General features: G+C 45.9%; 1 protein-coding gene across 1 annotated transcript in view; it reads right to left on the bottom strand.

Annotated features, from left to right (window-relative positions):
* Nucleotides 1–487: 487 nt before the first annotated feature.
* The window catches only part of CMKLR1 (chemerin chemokine-like receptor 1), a 43,367-nt gene continuing 23,036 nt past the window's right edge, over nt 488–20,818 (bottom strand). The window contains exons 2-3 of the mRNA XM_032805445.2: nt 4,672–4,738; nt 488–3,712 (exon numbers count right to left, since the gene is read on the bottom strand). Of these exons, the coding sequence (XP_032661336.1) occupies nt 2,642–3,709 (1,068 nt within the window). The 5' untranslated portion in view covers nt 3,710–3,712; nt 4,672–4,738 and the 3' untranslated portion in view covers nt 488–2,641. The remainder of the gene's footprint in view (nt 3,713–4,671; nt 4,739–20,818) is intronic.

Genomic DNA, 20,818 nt, shown 5'->3' with positions numbered 1-20,818 from the left:
TGAATTGACTCTCATATTTAAAGTTCACTATGTGTTTCAAAGCTTTGCTGTACTGGGGCTGAAGCTACCATAGCGGTAGATGTCTTGCCAAACCCTAGATGGGAGGATGACAAATCATGTTATTCCCCCGAGCTGATTAGTGAGAGCATGGGAGCTGGAGCCAGCCCTGAAAACTCAGCAGGATCTGTTTAGAGGGACTCATGGCAACCTTTTCTTCACTCTCAGATGAACTGGCCATGTTTTGTCAGGGTCCCCTCTGAAACTGGAAACCCCCTCCCTCAGGCATGCTAGAAACATAACCTAGGTTTTGCTGACAGCATGGACCACCGCTGGGGTCTGTTCTGAAGCAAAGACCAAGAGACTCTGCATATTGTCTGTTCAGCTGACGCTAGGTAGCTATCTCCCAATCTACCCATTGTAGGATATTTCCAAGGAACTTGTCAGACCATCTGGCTTGCAGTGCTCTAGTGGCTATGCCATTCTGAGAGGCAATGCAGGCACCAGAAGGAAACATGCCCATTAAAACTAACATCCAGGAGTGCCGTAAGACTGAGGGGCCGTTAAAAAATCCCATGGCTCCTTTGGGAAGCCTCACCATGGTGCCCTGGCCGAATTCTCACTTTGGGAATTCTACCAACCTCGCGTTCCCTTATGGCAGAGTGCTGGAAAATGTCCTAACTCAGGAATGCCAAATCCAGCTTGATTCCAATGTGGTGAAAGCCCTAACTCACCAGTTGTGAGGCTGATTTCCCCTCTTTGTAGATGGAGAGGTTAAGGGCTGGCAAAGTGGGGGCTAAAAAGGAAACTCACTGCAACCTTTTCTAGGTTCTGCTCCATAATTATATCTCCACTAGAAAATTCTAAAGGGTGGATCATAAAACCATGGAAAGGGGATTATTCTCTATTAAGTATTATAGGTCCTTAGAGTAATTTCTATATAAGCCTTTCACATTTCTATAGTGCCCTGGTACTTTTACTCCAGTTAAATTCTACAGGACTTTTCCATCAGTGCTCCCACTCAGTTTTAATCACACAGGTTATTCTTCACTTCTTGTCTGAAATGGTTGTGTAGTGTTTTTGCATGTGGTGCCACATTCAACCCCAGAGATGGCTGCATTGTAGCGGTGGAAGAAGTGATCCCGGTACGTAGTACGTATATCAGGAACGCTTTCTGATCCCTTTGCGGTACAGGTGTTATGTGAGTGTGCGTTTTTATCAGGATTCTGTCTGATATTTATTTGTTCTTCTGTATCCCCTCTGACTTAAGGTGGACGTGATGAGAAAAGAATATTCAGAACACAATTCAAAAAAATGATTATACTAGTACCAACATATTCTATGCCTTTAAGAGGTTGGTTAAGTGGCTACATGCATAAACTGTGCATAACACGTTCATGATCATTTTCTTATATAATAGGCAATATATATATCCCAGCTAGAGTAGCACCATATTTTGATCCCACGGTGTGATGGGCAAGGTGAAGATTTTGTCACAGTTATTTTTAGTAAAAGTCATGGACAGGTGCCCCTGCTGCCCACTGCCCTCCGGGTGCCCCTGCCACCTGTGGGTGGCATGCCAGGTGCTCCCGGCATCCTCTGGGGCCTCCTGCCCCCTGCAGTGGCTGAGAGTTCTGGGGCCTTCACAGCCTGGCGTAGCTTGGAGCTTCATGGCCCCTGCTGGCTGACAGCTAGGGCCCCTGATACCTTGGGGCTGAAGCAGAAAATGTCATGGAAGACTGTGAAAGTTACAGAATCCATGTCTTCAGTGACATAATCTAATCCTTAGTGGTGGACATTGGAAGGATGTCCCCAAGGCTAAGAGTTACAAGTCATGGCCTCCTCCACCTTCTACCCAACTTCAGTGAGAAGCAATCTAATTTTCTCTTCTCTGCACTTTTATCTCTCTTTGGCATAAGTCTCTTCAATTTCCTTCGTCTCTGGAAACGTCTACATTACCCAGTCTTCTAATCATTTATGGCCAAGTTTTCTAAATTTGGGTGCTAATTTGTATGTGCAAATGAAGATTTGTGCATGCAAATACCAGATTGCATGTGCAGTCACCACTAATGCGGAGTTTAAACACACAATTATTAGGTGCAAGCATGTATAATCTTTGAGGATCTGATTTGGGCAAAAGACTGAATGAATGAACTAGTCCAATAGCCAATAGCCAAAGATGGAAATGCATTTTGGCCACAGAGCATTCCAAACTCTAGGACATCATAATCCATATCTGTAGTTTTGATTCCAGGTGCTTTAAGGTGGTATTGTCCTTCTCTGGAGTAGTTCAGGAGGCATGAGGAGTGTAAAGGTGCAAGCAAAAGGTACATGAAGCGCTACCAGCGTTGGTATTGGGACTGCATATAAAATGTGCTATGGTTTGTCCCTTTAACAATCTGGGTCAGAGAATCTATAGTGAAGATTCATGGCACCCGTCATCAGACATGACTAATGTGGGTAGATGCACGGATTTGATAGGGAAAACCCAAGCACTGCTTGGAACACTTGGAAAGTGTTCTTCAATTACAGTTTGAAAACACTAGAGAATGTTCATAGATCTCAGTGCAATTATCTTTTGCTTCCAAATAAAAGCGGATGGGAGCTTATCCTGGGTGTGCCCCTGAAGTACCAAACGTAGAGCTCAGAGGAGGGTGGTATCCTTTTCAGTCATTGAGGACATCTTAGAGAAGCTCCTCTGAGCGAGAGTCGAGTGGGTGGCGTCTTCACTTAGTGCGTTCACTAGTCTGGAGAAGACGGTCACCTTAAACTTTTTAAAGTCCTGGCCCATGAAGACATAGAGGATGGGATTCATGCAGCTGCTGGCCGCAGCCAGAGCCGTGGTGATGGGAATCCCAATCTTGAGTACCACATGGGAGACTTGCTCATGCTGCGTTTCCAGGAGGTTGAAGACATGGTAGGGGGTCCAGCACAAGAAGAAGGTCACAATAATTGTGACAATGATCTTGAAGGGCTTTTTGGATTTGGCAAGCCGATTTCGTTTCAGCTTGACGACAATGATCATGTAACAGACTGTGATGATGGTGACAGGAATGACAAACCCTGTCAGAAACCTGACAATGTTTACAGTCTTGTGTCTCATCACACCCAGAGAATGGTCATACTTATTCCTGAACAAGCTGTAGTTACTAAAACATATCACATTGCCTTTGTGAGCTGCAGTATCCCGGAAAACAAGAGATGGGGAACTCATTACCAAACCAAGCACCCAGTCGACAACGCAAACCAAACATGCCAGCGTAGTGGTTCGATGGTTTTGGGCCCAGACTGGAAGGACCACGGACACACAACGGTCTAAGCTGATGGTCATCAGCAGCAGCACACTGCTGTACAAGTTCAGGTTGAGGAGGAAAGAGTTTAACTTGCACATGGCTGCCCCAAAGACCCAATGGTAGTTCATGGCGGTGTACGCAATATTCAGTGGCAGGAAGATGTTGAAAAGAAAGTCGGCAACAGCCAGGTTGAGAAACCAAATGGCATTGATGGACTTTTTCATCTTGAAAGTGATGATCGTGATGACTAGGCCGTTCCCCAGAATTCCCAAGAGGCAGGTGAGGCTGTAGACTACAACAGAGAGGATTCTAGCAATGTCTCCTGCATCGTGTGATGGCTCTTGCTTAACTCTAACTGTGGTGAAATTATCATAATCATAATCCATCAAGGGGTCATAAGAGTAATTGTAGGTCTCCATTACCTGTAAACAAATCACAACAATTTCACCAGGCGGTTCTTCTATAGACTATCCCTCTGCTTGTTTCTGTGTACAAGGCCAAATCAACAGGAGTGAAGAATTCAGGATTTGTCCCACAGACCTTAGTTTGTTGTGTAAAGGATTGCTCCATGCTCCCTTAAATGCATGTGTCTACAGTTCTCCACAGGAGCTGCACACCTGCAGGTGAGGATAGAAGCTGGCAGTTCTGTGCATGTATCTAAGAGTAGAATGTGCACTATTATGTCACAAGTGGGGTTAAAATCATGCACGAGGCCAATGGGCTGCTCTTGTATACACATTTGACATGCGATTTCTATGGGAAAACCTGCCTTTGGCCACCTGCAAGCCCCTCCAGGACTGGTCAGTCAAATATAGCAAATCCTGGCTCAAAGACATGAAGGAAAGACTGCAGGTCATGGTGTTTAAGAGTGTCTGTATTGGTCCAAACACTAGCTTTTCCCGTCAACATAGCTCCTGCCTGTCAGGGAGTTGGAATACCTGTGCAGACAGATGCTCTCTCATCGGTAGCATCTTCACTAAGAGCTACAGCGGCTGCACCGTGGCAGCGCTGTAAGTGTCGACAAGCCCTTAATATGGATTTATACTTATAGGGCCAAGCGGACGATTTCGCATTTGGTACCATGGGGCATGATCTAAAACTGTTTGATTTCATTGAGGTTTGGAATCAGGCCCTTGCATTGCAAAATAGGTCCGATACAACCCACCCACTACTCAAGGAAGCATCTGAGGCTTAATTAATTGGTGCTCTGTAAGTGCTCTGAGATCCTCCAATAAGTGCAAAATATCACTGTGCTTCTCTTTCTCCTCCTCAGCATTCGTTCAATTGCACATTTCAGGGCGAAATTTTTGCTCTCAGGCAAACATGCCTCTCAACTGACTTCTGTGGGATTGCACAGGTGTAACTAAGGCTAGAATCTCACCTATTCGTGCCAGTATTTTCTTCAGCTCCACTCTCAATGTCCCTGTAGCAGGGGCCTCATCCACTCACTGAAACACCTGCAATACAGGAAGAGACCCACTGGGTTTATTAGACAGACCAACACGGACAGTTCTTTCCTTTGAAAGCATTCCCTGTTTAGAGGCACGTGTAGGTGCTTAGATATAATATTAAAACAGGACTCAAATAGGGTCGGGCACCCGTCAGAAAGGTGAGTTGGAAGGCAGGAAATCCATGTTTGTCTTGGGTTCAGACAAAAATCACAGGGATGATTCCTAGATGCCAAGGCCAGAAGGGCCTGTTGTGATCATCTCATCTGACCCCCTGCCTCACACTGGCCGGAGAACTTCCCCAAAATAATTGCTAATGCAAAGCTTTTAGACAAACAGCCACTCGTGATTTTAAAAGGGTTGTTTTGGGAAGTTAAACTCATCTGATCTTTACATGTAGTAATTTCCTCTGGCAATTCTTGCTACAGAGGCTACAGCAGTGTTTTTAATTAATTAATTAATTAGTTTATCTGACCTGAAGTTCCATTTGCTACCATCCCCTCCAGCTCTTGTTGCTTCCAGCCTCTCTAGCAAGGATTTTCCAAACTCGATAAATCAGTGTAAATTTAATCTTGTTTCTGAGCCCCTGGAACAGCCACAGTTGCAATTTCCCCAACCATGCAGCTGGTAAAGCTGTGGATCTTTTTCTGCTGGCTGGATTCTTCATTGTCACATGGACGCTGCTCCCATCACAGTTGTCTTACTCAGAGAAAAACTTTAGAAGACCTTACTCATCAGTCCTGTCTGCTGCTGCCTAACCACCAGCACCACATGGCTTCTCTGCTGCATGCTGGCAAGGATTGAGGCAGTAACAGCATAATTATGGGGATGTGCATGCAGCCTATTGTATATTGTATCACTCATGCTGCAGCTTGGGAGGGTGAATTTTTCTGGTAATCCAAGATTTATTACAAAATAACATCAGTGGGCAGAGATAACCTCGGCCAACTCTTTTAGGATTATTGTGTGCAAGTTATCCAGGCCAGCTAACTTAAAAATATATACCTCTAGATGATATTGTTTAACATCCCCCTTAGTTACTAATGGACTGGAAAGTATGCTAGCCTCCTTGTGTGATAGGAGTTACATTAGCCTCCTTGCGTGATAGGAGCACATCATCCAGTTACTGAGTTAAAAATTCCTATCACCGTCACCAGAAGTTTACCTGTGTAAGGACTGAGTTATGAACCAAAGCACTGTGTCTAAAGACCTCTAAACTGTGCAAGTTTCCACATCCGAATCTACATTCAAATGCAAATTTTGAGGCTTGGACCCGTCTCTTCAGCAATTAGTGATAAGTCTGGAGGTTCGGATAAGTCTTTTTGTTTATCTAAACATCTCCTGAGCTGCCTACGTTTCTTGGGTCTGGCAAACTGAGCTAGATACCTCAGGATAATACTAGACAACTTTTCATTTACAAAATTCAATAAGAATTATTCCTGTTTGAGTCAATATTTGCCATTTGCCTCCGTTTTGTATTAACTGTAGATTTTTATCTTCTTCTCCTAGGTAAAGAGTATCCGGCTTTGGATCAACATAGAACAAACAGTATTAAAAGCACAAAATACAGTGATGTATCATCTGCCCCTTTTGTGCAAGAACTGAACCAGGCCTTCACCTCAAGCTTGAAATAAATGAGGGCATTCTCCAATGTTCTTGCTTAGGGTCATTACATGCGGCCCTTGGTTCTGTAGCCACTATCTCATGTGGAAGACACATCTCGTGTGCATGCTGGTCACAAAGGGCTGTAGGGGAAAGAAGCCTGGTTAGCTTTTGTTTTATTTTAATTATTTTTAATTGTCATTCAGCTCTGCATGCCCTGTGCCCTACAGGGTCCCCAAGCTCCAAAACCCAACTGGAAAGGCTGCCCTGCTCTTATTCCAGCCCAGCTAGAAGCTGGAAGAAACAGAAGAATGAGTCAAGAGAACAAGATTTTTAAGCCTCGCTTTGCAGATTCTCCAAACTTGATTGCTCAGAAAACATCCCGGCAGTGCTGAGAGCTGAGCTCATGCTGTGCAATTCAGATCTGCTCAGGGCTAGATTCTGAGACACCCCAGCGCTCCCAGTAAAAGTCAAAGAGTGTTTAGGATCCAGGGTGACAAATCTGGCCCATCCCTGAGAATCTCAATTTATGGGACATTTGCTGATGGAACCAAGGAGCATTTGGCAATTTGTCCATCAGCTACTCATGGTCCCAGTTCAGGAAAGCTCTTGCTTAGGATTATCTACAGGATGCGGTAATGCACCCTACGGGGGTGGGAGTTGTAAGGCGCACTCAGGTGTTGCACATTAATTGAGCCATGGACACCCTGCTGGTGCACACTAAAGGTTCTCTAGTGAGCTTTAAGGAAGTGTGCGTTGAGTCTTTAGTGCATACCAGCACATGGACCACATAACGCGCAACACCTGAGTGCGCTTTACAAATCCCACCCTGTAGGGTGCATTGCTGCACTGTGTAGACAAGCCCTTAAGTACCTGCTTAACTTTAAGCATGTGTTCAAGTCCCATTGACCTCAAGAGTTAGGCACATCTTTAAGTGCTTTCCTGAACTGTAGTCCAGGTGACGACACTGGATTGGGTCTCATGCTGCTGCAGGCCACCTCAGCCGCTGCCTTGTAGTCAGTCTCTCTCCAGGACAAAGTGACACTCTGCAGGGAGACAACCGAGTGACTGTAATAAATGAGATTTTAGGACTCGGCTTGTACATTGGCCTGAATCGAAAGGAGGCCTGGCCCTGGTGAACATTTCATTGTCGTGAGGAGGAATTAAAGTTGATGATCCAGCGGAAGTAACAATATCAGCAGAACTGGTTGTTATACAGCTGACTATTAATGTTCCTGTTTAATGAGCTGTTCTAACTGTTCCCTTTTTAGACCAGTGATTTTCATATGGTTACCTTTCGAAAGGCAAAACCACAGATGGTCTCAGTGGCAGGATCCGGCTTCATTTGCACTTTCATTTGCAGGGTTTTATGGGACAAGGCTTCAGTAAAAGAGCAGGGACCTGCCTTCTCTGGTTCATCCTTCCTCATATAAACATGCACCCAAACGAGCCAATCACTAAGCGAAGCAGTAGCATCTCTGACTGTTACTGAGCAGGTCTGGAGAACTTTTTTGTAGAAGGGCGTAGAAAATAAGATAAGGGTGGATGAACTGGCTACGTGTGAGGAAGCCTGAGTTTCAAATCTAGGTCTGCACCCAGACTGCAGCCACCACCCAGCAGGGAATGTGGGCTGATGGACCCTACCTTAACACAGGCACCACCCACGAAGCTCCTGATTGGAGGAGACCTCTGGCCTCTCTGATTGGCTCAGATTCCCTATTTAAGCTAGAAGGAGGCACAGGAAGTTGTCTGGGAAATGAGGTGAATCCCTGAGTGGCTGTTATATTAGACCCTGCCTTCCTGGCCTCTTCCTGGTTCCTGCCCTGTTCCAGATCCCTGCTTTTACACCCACTCCTGACTACTGACTCTGACCCAGGGCTTGACTCCTGATTCTGCCTCCGGCTCTGCGCTCCAGTTCCTGGTTCCCAGCTCCTGCTCTGACCACTAGGTCCAACTGCTTAAGTCCCAGACTACAACACTAGGGGACAAGTTGGCTATCTATGGACTCTGCTCCATTTCTAGCGCTAACCCAAACCCAAACAGAAGGATGGTTCTGAAGTGGTCAGTTGAAGTCTCCACACCAACTCCTCCGACCCGTCTCTCTCTCTCATTTGTTCTACTGTGATCCATCCAATCGTTTAAAATATCACAGCTGCTCTTGATGTAACTCTGGCCTGACCCAGTAGCAGAAAATCCCTGTTCAAGTGAGATTTCCAGCCTAATTTCACAGGCCTCAGAAAGGTGGATGGTTCTGATAAATATCAGTGCTTCTAGGGGCTTTTCTTTGTTGAATCTGAACCCTGAACCTTTCTGAGGTTGGCCCATCAGCTCAAACTCACCCAATGTCCTCTGTGATAATGGAGAATTCAGCTTGTGTGATACACACACCTGATGAACCGGAGGTTCCTACAACAGCTCCTTGACAGTTGCACATTGGTTGGAGAAATCTTTAAATATAAATGAGAGCTTGCTGGTGGTTGGGGTGAGTTGAATTCTGATTAGTGCTCGTACACTGCATGCAATAGTGAGGGCTAAGTCACCAGCGAGGGGAATTCTTGTGAAGAGAAGTTTTATGATGTTCCTATGGAGCTCACATGCGTCTTTTTTTATTTCAAAATTCTATGTTTTATTGTTCCTCTGAACAACTAGTTCCCCCAGTGACATTTAGCTTGACATTTCAAAGCTATTTAGTGGGTTATTTATTGAGATTCTCTGTTTATCTGGTTCTTTTTTACTTTCTTTTTATCAAACTTTAACATTTGGACAACGAAAGGAGACTGTACAAAGCAAATGACTAACTCTCTCTGGGTCAGACAATCAAAGCCTCCCTGGGAATGGGAGAGATTCCATGTACTCTGAGTAACACTCAGTGAGCCAACACCAGATACATGGCACCTGAGCCATGCATAGGGGTGACTTTCACCTGGAGTGCATTGGTATAACATACATCGAATGAGAGCAACGTTAGGCTCAAAAGGACCTGGAGAGGTCATCAAATCCAGCCCCCTGCACTGAGGAAAGACCAAGTAAAACTGATGGATGTATGTCCACTCTGTTCTTAAAAGCCTCCAATGACGGGGAGTCCACGACCTCCCTTGGAAGCTATTCCAAAGTTTAACTACCCTGACAGTTAGAAAGTTTTTCCTAACATCTAACCTAAATCTCCCTTGCTGCAGATTAAGCCCATCACTTCTTGTCCTAATTCCAGTGGATGTGGAGAACAATTAATCCCCATCCCCTTATAACAGCCCTCAGCATATGTGATGTCAGTTGTCAGACTGATCTCATGAAGATAGCAATGGGGGATAATCCCTTCCATACTACTGCAGGTGGAGGTGAGCACCTGAGGTCCCTTCCAACCCTGATATTCTATTCTATGAATATACCCCAGGAAAGGCATCTCACTGGCTTCTGAAAAACCTGTCAGATGAGCCCTATGGAATCAGTCCTTCAGCCCCAGGATCCAGCCTCATCAAAACTAACTGATACTCTCAGAGGAAGAGGAAACCTATATCCTCCTGGTAAGTTGTGCAATGTTTCATATGTGGAAAGAAAGATACTGTTACTCTGAAAGATGCTAATGGCTACTACCAGTGGGTTCTTAGATTCAAAGGAAGTCACAGAACTCTTTAAGGCCAATGGGCATCCAAGCATCTTCCTTCAGTCTCAACAGAAGGAGCAATCAAGCCCCATTATGTTGTAAAGACAGCTACAAACAATAGGTGCTACCACCCAAGGACTAAGCTGCCTGGCAGGTCGGAGCTAAGCCATGTGGACAGAGGGATTTCCCTGATGCAAACTCAGGGGATAGGATATTTGGTTGTTGCCTGTGGGTGCCGGAGACAGAAGACCGAGTAGTGAACATGACCTAGAGAGGATGCAAAGAGACAGAGCTTCTTGGGCACAGAGTTCATTGGAGTGTCAGAGTGGGAGATTTCTGAGCAAAGAAACTGACTGCTGTTGTTCAGAGAAATAGGACTTTGTGTGTGTTCTTTGAAAACAAACAAACAATCTTACACAAAGACAATACCTGCCTTGTATCACTGATTCCTCATCCAAATGGAAACAACCCTGCAAGGCCCCACATATTGACTAACCACTCAGGCCAAAAAAGTAACCATTCCCTGATCCATGCGGCTACCAGCTGATAGCATAAAGCATGAGTGGTTAGTGGTTATAGCTGGTCAGGAAATTGGAGTTTTTCCTGTGAAACATTTCAAAGAATACAGAAATATTTTCATTTTTGTCAAAAATTTTCTGCAAAATGTTTCAGCACTTTGTTGTATAACTGCAAACTAAAAATGTTGTTTTTTTGACAACTGAAAATTTGCAGTTGTCAAAAATGGATTTTTCTGAAAGAAAGGTGTATTTAGACCCAAATATGTCATTTTTGATCAAAAAAATCTTTGATGGGTGATTGTCGACCATCTGTAGTAACTATGTAATTCAAGCACTCTTGGAATAAGTGATTATCTACGGAGTGACAGCATGTGAGTATAACCAGCAGCCACCATTATCCAGCTCTTTGCTGTTCTGGTCTAAAGCGGAAGCTGTGTATGATCCAGAATCAGCCTGGGTCTGTCAGTGCATTCAGACTAGGGAGATTAGCCCACTCAGACTGGGACGGCTGATGTGCTCATGCAGGGGTAACTGGGAACCCCAGGTCAGGATGTTCCCACAATGCTCAATCCAGGATGACTGGTTGATACCATCTGGGATGGGCAGTGCCTTGGATTGGTGTAGTTGGCACAATCGAGTGGGAATGACTGACATAGTCAAACCTATTCAGCAGGTTCACCATCAGGCCCAGCTGGTGCACTGGTTTAAACATGGCTGGCGTGCACGTGTGACATGACTGGCACACTCAGATGGAGATAAATGAAGGCTTTGTGCTGGGACCATTGTGCTGATTGGTAATTTGCTTGCAACAAGGAGTGTGGCATTCTAAATTAATCTTACGGAGTGAAATTCACCCCTGTACAGACAGCCACCTTGAGTCTGTGCACACTGTATTTTCCAACCATAAATGTTATTGCAGTAAATAGCCACATAGCTCGTTTGTATCCTCCCATCTTAAACCAGATGCCCAGTGACAAATCCTTCGACAGCTCATCCCCAGAAAGGGATAGATATAAACTGGTGCAGATTGTAGAAACTTGAGCCTAGCCGAGGCAGAATCCAAGAAATTAGCTGGAAAATATTTGTTTCTTATTATCTAAAGAGCTGTGCTTATAGTGGCGATCACTGTAGCATTCCCTGTCATTTGGCACTGCACAGTATGTCTCTGTCCTCGGCATCAGAGGATGATAGCTTGGAGCAGGGAGTGGTTCAAAGCCATTTAATAATGGCAATAGGCTGGAGAACAGTGAGCAGTGAGCCTTTGACAGCTGAAAAGCCAGTTCACTCTCAGATAGCCCGAGAGACACATACACACAAAGAAGCGAACAGGTTTAGGCCAATGCATTCAATGAGCTTCTGCTAAAGTAACAGGTGATGCTAAAAATTCTAAGTGAAGGTTGGAATATATAAATAGATGTTTTCAAATGGCTTAGCTGGCGCCTGTACAGAGATCTAACTTGTGTCTGTGTCTATACACACTCGGAGGCAGAAACTCTGTGCATAGCTTCATTCATTTGTTTCACTGTATTTGTGTGTCCATCTAGCTGTCTAAATCAGACCACAGATTTGTCCATTGTGTTCCCAAGGATTACCAGTGCAGTCAGACCATCGCCAGACACTGTTCAAGCCAGCCAGGCACCCACCTAGTGAGCCATGACAAGCCATTCCAGGCTACAGGACGGCAGGGTGCAGACACTTGGTGTACAAGTGACACATAAAATGCACACACATGCATGGGACTGTGTCAGCTCCTTGCAAACCTTCATGCACCAGGCTGGTCACTGTAGGTTTGTGCTGACTTGGGATGGACTCCTGGTTCAAGCCAGACCCTTTGCACAGCCCTGTCCTTGAGACACCACCACTAAGAGGTCACAGACAAGCTGATGGGATCTCCACCCACACTGGATTGTGTGATGGTATTTTTTTAAAATCAGTCTTTTGGGGTTTGAGGTGCCCTGGCTGACCCCCAGGCCTTTGTGGCAGTGCCGCTGGCCGTGGATAGGTGGCCCAAGTGAGTGTGCTGCACCAGGAAGTGGGGGTTATTACATTTAATTTCAGGATCCCACCTTTAAATTACTATGCAAGGTATTCCCTGGTGCATCCACCCTGCTAGTCACATTGGTCTTGGGTGTTCCAGTTTGTTCTACGTAAATGCAGCTGGAAGTACAGTCACGCAGGCGGCAAAGAAAGGCCAGTCCAGGAGTCAGTGGGATTTGAGGGTACGATGGTACATTACAAATGACTCTGGTATGTGGAAGTAGCAGAGAGCTCACCAGGGAGACTGCTACCGCAGCACAGCTGGTCTGATCCCTGGGTGAATGTGCATAGACAGGAACAAGCAGAGAGAGAGGCCCTGGTTACAAGCAGGGGAGAGGGTCAGAGCGCATAGCTGCAGCAACTCTATGCATAGCTGCAGCAACTACCTTGAAGTCAATGGAGCATCTCCATATTTACACTGGCAAATGTAAGGGCAAACTCTGGCCATGGGGGAGAAGAGAAAAGACTCCTCCCTGCACACTCGCCCTTCAGGGCAATCAGCGTCTCCTGACATGCATCTTAGAGAAAGCCGCGACAAGCATGCGGAAAGGCGAGAGCAACTTCGGCCTGAGCTGTGTGGGCAAATGCTTCACTGACCGCAAAATGCGGCTTTGGGGCGCTCCCCAGAGCCTTTAGAATGACGCTGTCTCCATAATCTGAGCTTTTGCTGCCAAAACAGAAAAAGGTTGTTTTCCCTGCCAACGGGCGACCCCCAGTTTTGTCCAGCAGAAATCTGATTTCCTGGCCAAGCAGCAGCCCGTGGGTGTGAGATAAACTTGTGCAGTTTGGGCTGTGCCTGTCCTGCAGAGAGAGGACCTCAATCTCCAGAGGTGCCAGTCCACCACGTTCCCTCAGCCCCGCAAATCTGATGCTTTACTGAATGATGGATATCGAGCAAGGTGGTTGGCTGGTTAAGGGTCTGATCCATAGGCGCTGAGGACAGTGAGAGTCTGGCTCAGTCCCTAACCCCAGGCTAAATCCTGTGGATTTCAGCAGGAGCCTTTGACTGAATACTGGGGAAACACCGAGCCAGGTGCTCTGGGCTCAGCCCCGCTGTATTTTGCGACCTGAGCTTCACTCGTGGGCCAGTTAGACATTTCTTCTACTTCAATTTTTTTCCCTTTCTCATAACTAGCAGTGTTTCAGTGCTAATCGCACGGCTCCTCTCCGTAATCCGCTCCATCCGACATCTGCAACCACAGACCCAGCCTTCCTCCCGCAGACTGGAAAATCTGCCCACAGAGTGCTGACGTTCGAGCCAGATTTTGCATGTTCACAAGTTTTGCTGGCAGACCTGAAATTGGCTGAGGGACCAGTCCAGTTCTGTGAGTAACGTAAATCGCAGACAGATGTTTGGGGAACATTTGGTTAGTGGAGTCCTGCCAACCTCCTGTGCTTGTGCCAGCATTAATAAAAGACAGCAGAGACATGGCTGGAGCAGACATGAGCCTGAAAATAGTTTTGTTGTGAGCCTTGGGCCTGGAAGTTGCTCCTTCTCTCACACCCACTGGCTCAGACTTTTCTTCAGTTATCTCATTTATACGTTAAAATAACAGACTCGGAGTTTCCAGCAGTAATCTCATCCTCTGTAATGATTCCTTTTATTCGTATCCCTGGCAATGAAGCTGATTAACAACAGGAGTTATGTTTATATTAGCAACATGCAAATCTCTGACAGAGATAATTGTTCAGGGCTTTAGAAGCACCGAAAGATCAGATGCTCCCTTATTAAGGGAAATACTGCAGGATTCTATCTACCGTAAAAGAACAACACATTGCACTGACACTATTTTGTCAGAATATTGGGGTGGATGTTCGCAAGGGTTAAATGATCATCAGCCAAATGACTCAAACTTCTCGACTCTGTAGAATTGATGGCCTTGATTTGGGAAAATATCCTAACCAGGAAAGCACTTAAGTACCTGCTTAATTTCAATGGGATGCAAACACATGCTCAAAGTTAAGCCTAAGGGTAATGGGAGGGGCTTACCCAGGAGCGCCCCCTTAAACCAGGACTCGGTTTTGCAGACGTTCTTCTACTCTAGCACCCCTATTGTCTGCCAGTCTGGTTCTGCATCACTCTGCAGCTCCTGGGGCCTAGTCCTCCAGCCAGGTCCCCTGACAGGGTAACACAAGTCTAACTAAAAGGCCAAACACACAGCCCTTGGGCTACTCCTCAGCCCATCTTCTGGGCTCAGCTCCATGCCCCTTATGGGCTACCATGTACTGAAGTTCCCCGCTCTTCACCTACACGCCCAGGACCTGCGAAGTTCTCATAGACTCATAGACTCATAGGTCAGAAGGGACCAATATGCTCATCTAGTCTGACCTCCTGCACAAAGCAGGCCACAGAACCCTACCCATCCACTTTTATAACAACCCCTAACCCATGACTGAGTTATTGAAGTCCTCAAAATTGTGGTTTGAAGACCTCAAGCTGCAAGAACTCCACCACAAGCCGACCATGCCTTCATGCTGCAGAGGAAAGCGAAAAACCTGCAAGGCCCTGCCAATCCGCCTGGAGAAAATTCCTTCCCGACCCTAATATGGCGATCAGCAAAACCCTGAGCATTGCAAGACTCACCAGCCAGCACCCAGAAAGATTCTCTGCAGTAACTCAGATCCCATCCCATCCACATCCCTCACAGACCATTGAGCAGACTTATCTGCTGATAATCCAATCAGTTGCCCAAATTAAACTTCCCATCATATCATCCCCTCCATATACTTATCAAGCTTAGTCTTAAAGCCAGATAATCTTTTGCCCCACTACTTCCTCGGAAGGCTGTTCCAGAACTTCACTCCCTAATGGTTAGAACCTTAGTCTAATTTCAAGTCTAAACTTCCTAATATCCAGTTTGTACCATTTGTCCTGTGCCTACATTAGTACTAAGCTTAAATAATATTCCTCTCCCTCCCTAACGTTAATCCCCTGATATATTTATATGAGAGCAAGCATATCCCCCGCAGCCTCTTTTGGCCAGGCTAAACAAGCCAAGCTCTTTGAGTCTCCTTTCATAAGGCAGGATTTCCATTCCTTGGATCATCCTAGTAGCCCGTCTCTGAAACCTGTTCCAGTTTGAATCTATCCTTCTTAAACATGGGACTCAGAACTGCAACACATATTCCAGGTGGGGTCTCACCGCGCGTATATAACGGCACTAACACCTCTTTCCTTGCTGGAAATACCTCGCTGATGCATCCTAAAACCGCATTTGCTTTTTAACAGCCATACACATTGGCGGCTTATAGTCATCCTGCTATCAACCAATACCCCAAGGTCCTTCTCGTCCTCTGTCGCTTCCAACTGATGCGTCCCCAACGTATATCTATTCTTATTATTAATCCTAAGTGCATGACCTTGCACTTTTCACTACACTATTATATTTCATCCTATTTACTATTACTCCAGTTTACAAGGTCATCCAGATCTTCCTGAATAGTATCCCGGTCTTCTCGTGTTAGCAATACCCCCAGCTTTGTGTCATCCGCAAACTTTATTAGCACATTCCGCTCTTTTGTGCCAAGGTCAGTAATAAAAGGTTAAAATAAGATCGGTCCCAAAACCGATCCCTTGAGGGACTCCACTAGTAACCTCCTTCCAGCCTGACAGTTCACCCTTCAGTACGACCCGCTGGAGTCTCCCCCTTTAACCAGTTCCTTATCCACCTTACAACTTTCATATTCATCCCATCTTTCCAATTTAACTAACAGTTCCCCATGTGGAACCATGTCAAACGCGCTTACTGAAACTCGAGGTAAATTAGATCTACCGCATTTCCTTTGTCTAAGTAATCTGTCACCTTCTCAAGAGGAGATCAGGTTGGTTTGGCAGATTGATCTACCTTTAGTAAACTCCATGTTGCAATTCGTCCCAATTACCATTGACCTCAATGTCCTTAACTACTTTTCCTTTAAAATTTTTTCCAAGACCTTACATACTACAGACGTCAAGCTAACAGGCCTATAGTTACCTGGATCACTTTTTTCCCTTTCTTGAAGATAGAACTACGTTAGCAATTCTCCAGTCGTACGGTACAACCCCCGAGTTTACCGATTGATTAAAAATTCTCGCTAACGGGCTCGCAATTTCATGCGCCAGTTCCTTTAATATCCTTGGATGGGATTGTCGGGCCCTCTGATTTTGTCCATTAAGCTGTTCAAGTTTGGCCTTCTACCTCAGATGCGTAATATCCACTTCCTATACCTCATTCCCATTTATCATCCCCTCCATCATCCCTACAACTCCTCACTAGTCTTATTAAAGACTGAGGCAAAGTACCTACTTATTTAGATATTGGGCCATGCCTAGGTTATCCTTAAAACCTCCATTCCATTCCTCAGTGTATAGCGCCCACTTCTTCTTTCTTTGTTTTTTTCTTATTTATTTGGTTTTTGGCTTAGTAGAACCCTTTTACTATTGGTTTTTAATTCCCTTTGCAAGGTCCAGTTCTACATTGGCTTTTAGCCTTCCTCACTTTATCCCTACATGTTCTGACCTCACTAAGGGTAGCTTCCCTTGCTAATCACGCCTTTCTTCACTCCTGTAAGCTTTCTTCTTTTTCCTAATCCCTCTCTGTAGATGGTTGCTCATCCAGCTTGGTTTCTAACAACTCCTGCCCATGGTTTTTTTCCCCTTTCTTGGGATGCAGGCTTCCGACAGTTTCTTGCAGCTTTCGACTAAAGTAATTCCAGGCACTCCTCCGCATTTAAATCCACAAGTTCTTCTGTCCAATCCGACTTCCCTAACTAATTTCCTTAAACTCTTTAAAAATTAGCCCTTGAGAAGTCAAAAAAACCCTCTAATCCCAGATCTACATTTGTTTATCCTTCCATCTAGTTTGAACTGAATCAGCTCTGATTCATTCGAACCGAGGGTTGTCCCTTACCACCATTTCTTTACGAGGTTCCTCACTGCTCACCAAAACCAAATCTAAATGGCATCCCCTCTTGTCGGGTACTTCACTATTGGGAAGAAATCCATCCGCTATCACATCCAGAAAATATCTTGACCCCTATTTTCTTGCAACACTTGTCCTCAGTCTATATCTGGGAAGTTGAAGTCTCCATGATCACACTTTTCCCTTTAGTGTTTACTTCGTTAAAGACATTAAGAGGGTGCTTCTATCATATCCAAACAGATTTCACCGCGCTGTAGCACACCCGACTTATCTCGGGCAGTGCTCTAGTAGCTTTTTTGCCAGATCTGTTGTTTTTGCCAACAGGAATCTGTCTTATCATTTCCATCACTTCTTCCTTTCATTCCAGTTAACCTCATCAATTGATGGACAATGTACGCCACCACTTTTGCTTTTCTTCCTGTCTTTTCCTAAACAGCACATAGCCTTCAATACTCCTGTACTTCAGTTCATGCATACTATTCACCAGGTTATCTGTTTCCTATAATATCCGGTTTCACTTCCTGCACAGAGTCCAGGTTCCTCCATGCTTTGTTACTAGGTCTCCTCACATTAGATGGAACAGACATTTTATATTTTTGGCGTTTGGGCGTTCAGTTGACATCTTTACCCCGCTTTGGCAAGATCCTTACACCAGATCACCTGTTAGATCTAGTTTTACTCCGCTTTTCTCCGTTGGGTCAAGTTCCTTGGTCAATCTCGCCATCAAGCGTATCCCTCTCATTTGTTTTACTTCCCTTGTAATATCTGGCATGAGATCTCCTGGATCTCCCACATCTCCCACTTCTAGTTAAGCTCTCTCTATGACGGTCGGCAGCCTCCATCCTAGAGTCTATTCCTCCTTACTGGTAGAGTCCTTCCGAGAGAAACATCGTCTGTCGTATGCTTTCCATGAACGTAACTTCCCAACCCTCCTATATGCACACTTGCTGGCATCTGTTATAGTTCGTTCATTAATTTGTCACTCCTTCGTTGCTGCTTAGACCGGCCCAGAATCCCACTGAATCTACACTGAGCTTGGATTCCTTTGACGTTTCCCCAGTTTGGCAGTCAGTCCTCCTTGATACATATCCGCGAGTAATGCCGTTATTCGTTCCCACATGAAGGACAATCAGAACGGATTCTTTCGCTTCCCGCTAGATCCTTTTCAGCCTCAGTGCTCACTCCGTGTATCTAGCACCGCGGCAACACAACACCTTCTGTTTCTCCATCAGCTCTGTTAAGGCCTGTCATTTCCGTAGGAGTTTCCAGTCACGGTAGACTTGACTGTTTTCTGGTACAGTGTATTCTCGCTATCCCCTGCACCCTTCCGCAAGTCCTCTCGGATTAGTATTCGCTTTTCATCTCCTGGGCTCTACTTTGGTCGCTCCATCTCGGTCCCTCCTCTCAGATAACGCTCGTCCTTTTTCCTCCCCTCTCTATTCCTTCGCGAGCACCTCTGTGTCATCTTATTTCACCCCAGGCACTGTTTCTGTTCTATTTCTCCGTGCTGGCCGTTTTTCTACTGCTGTTCTCCGTGTCACCTAGTCACATGCTTCCACCGTCCACTTTCCTCACCCAGCAGTCCCTCCTCAGAATTCTTTGGTCCTGCTTCCATCTGCACGTCTGAGCTTATCCCCTGTGCCTCATCATGTCTGTGTTCCATCATCTGCTCAAACCCTCTTCTAAACTCTCCCTTGTGCCTTTAGCTGAGCACTGCTTCCCAGGCCTTGCTATCTGGAGACGCTTTTTCCTAGTAGGCTTCCATGCCACCCTCCTACAAGACCTGCCTTCCGCTCCCCCCAAAGGCTAGACCTGCTTCCGGTAGTTCCTCTCCTCACTGTCTTCTCTCAGCCCTTTTCATGAGGCCCAGCTGTTCATCAGGCCAACCCCTGGCCCTGTTAGTTCCACTCGCCCAGGCCAGGAGGCAGCTCGTTATGGCACAGGTGGGACTAATTGAACAGGACAGACTGGCCCAAGGTCTCCTGGCCCTTAAAGGGGCTGGGTGGGGCGGGGCGGGCCCACTCTGTTACAATGGACTTAAGTGCTTCCCTGAATCAAGCTCTGAGTAGGCAGCTCTCCAGGCCAGGCCTTGTGAGGTCTCTAGTATTTCCCATGTCCAGAAATTCCTCACGAAGAGGCAGCCATTCCTGAGTTATCTCAGCACTTCTGTTTCCCATTCGGGCTAAAACCTGGACATGCACAGACATAGAAGGGTGGAAAATAATGTGTGGGTGAGGGTGGGGAGGTTAAATGAAAGTTTTGGGAGAGGCAGAAATGTTCTTATTTTACCCTGCTCTAGTATATAACCTTACCAGTAAATCGATAAGGCCATATTGCTCTGGGGTCCAATCCTGAGTGTGTCGCTCAGTTTGCACTCTTCTCAGAGCCAGTCCTCGGGAGCCAGGCCTGAAAATAGCTGAGCTCCCACTTGACATCAGTGAGAATTTGCCTGAGTCCAGACTGCGTAAAATTCACCCGCCTGTGCAGGGATCGGCTCAAGGCTCATGCAGCACGTAAGTCCCATTAAATTCTCTGGCCTTTGATCTGGTGATTTTCTGGCACACGGTGGGGAGGGTTATCTGTTATTATTATGGGATGTCTGCTTCCTCATGCCATGGCACTGTGCCACAGGTGGCTACCACTGACATGGCCGTGGAACGAGGTGGTCGCCTGGGGGCCTGGAACGCAGATGGGTAGAGCAGCTCCACTCCTGGGCACAGCTGTTGGAGGAATTTCAACAGCCACGTTTTAATTCTGAAAGAAACCGCTCTTCAACACTCCTGCCCCAGCCTCAGTGCGAGACATTGGAAATCCCTTAACCCCCGTTCCTCAGTTGTGAAACCGAGTTAATAGCGCTGACTTGCTTCCCAGAAGAGCAGAAACTGGGAGGGTTCACTGGCAAAGTAACCAGAAAGCCTCAGTGGAGTGGAGCAACATGAATGCAAAGTATTGTTATTATCAGGTCATATTGTGCTATTGGTTTTCAAGGCGAACTACCCATGGATCTCAATGGCACAATGTGTTAGTACGGTATGACTGACTTCTCCACAGACATCCCTCAGCTTCAGGTTCAGCTGAATGTGAAGGCAGGGCTTCCTCGGAGGGACTAGAGAGACTTCTGCAGGAACAGGAGGACAAGCCACTAAAATCAAGCTACAGCGGGGAGGTCAGAGGCACTTAGGCCTGGTCTATACTATGCGTTTAAATCGATTTAAACAGCGTTAAATCGATTTAACGCTGTACCCGTCCACACTACAACGCTCTTTATATCGATATAAAGAGCACTTTATATCGATTTCTGTATTCATCCCCAACGAGAGGAGTAGAGCTAAAATCGATATAAACATATCGGATTAGGGTTAGTGTGGACGGAAATCGATGTTATTGGCCTCCGGGTGGTATCCCACAGTGCACCACTGAC

The sequence above is a fragment of the Chelonoidis abingdonii genome, chromosome 22 (genome assembly GCF_003597395.2).
Source record: "Chelonoidis abingdonii isolate Lonesome George chromosome 22, CheloAbing_2.0, whole genome shotgun sequence".
NCBI lineage: Eukaryota > Metazoa > Chordata > Testudines > Testudinidae > Chelonoidis > Chelonoidis abingdonii.
This window is presented reverse-complemented; position numbering and strand designations above follow the sequence as displayed.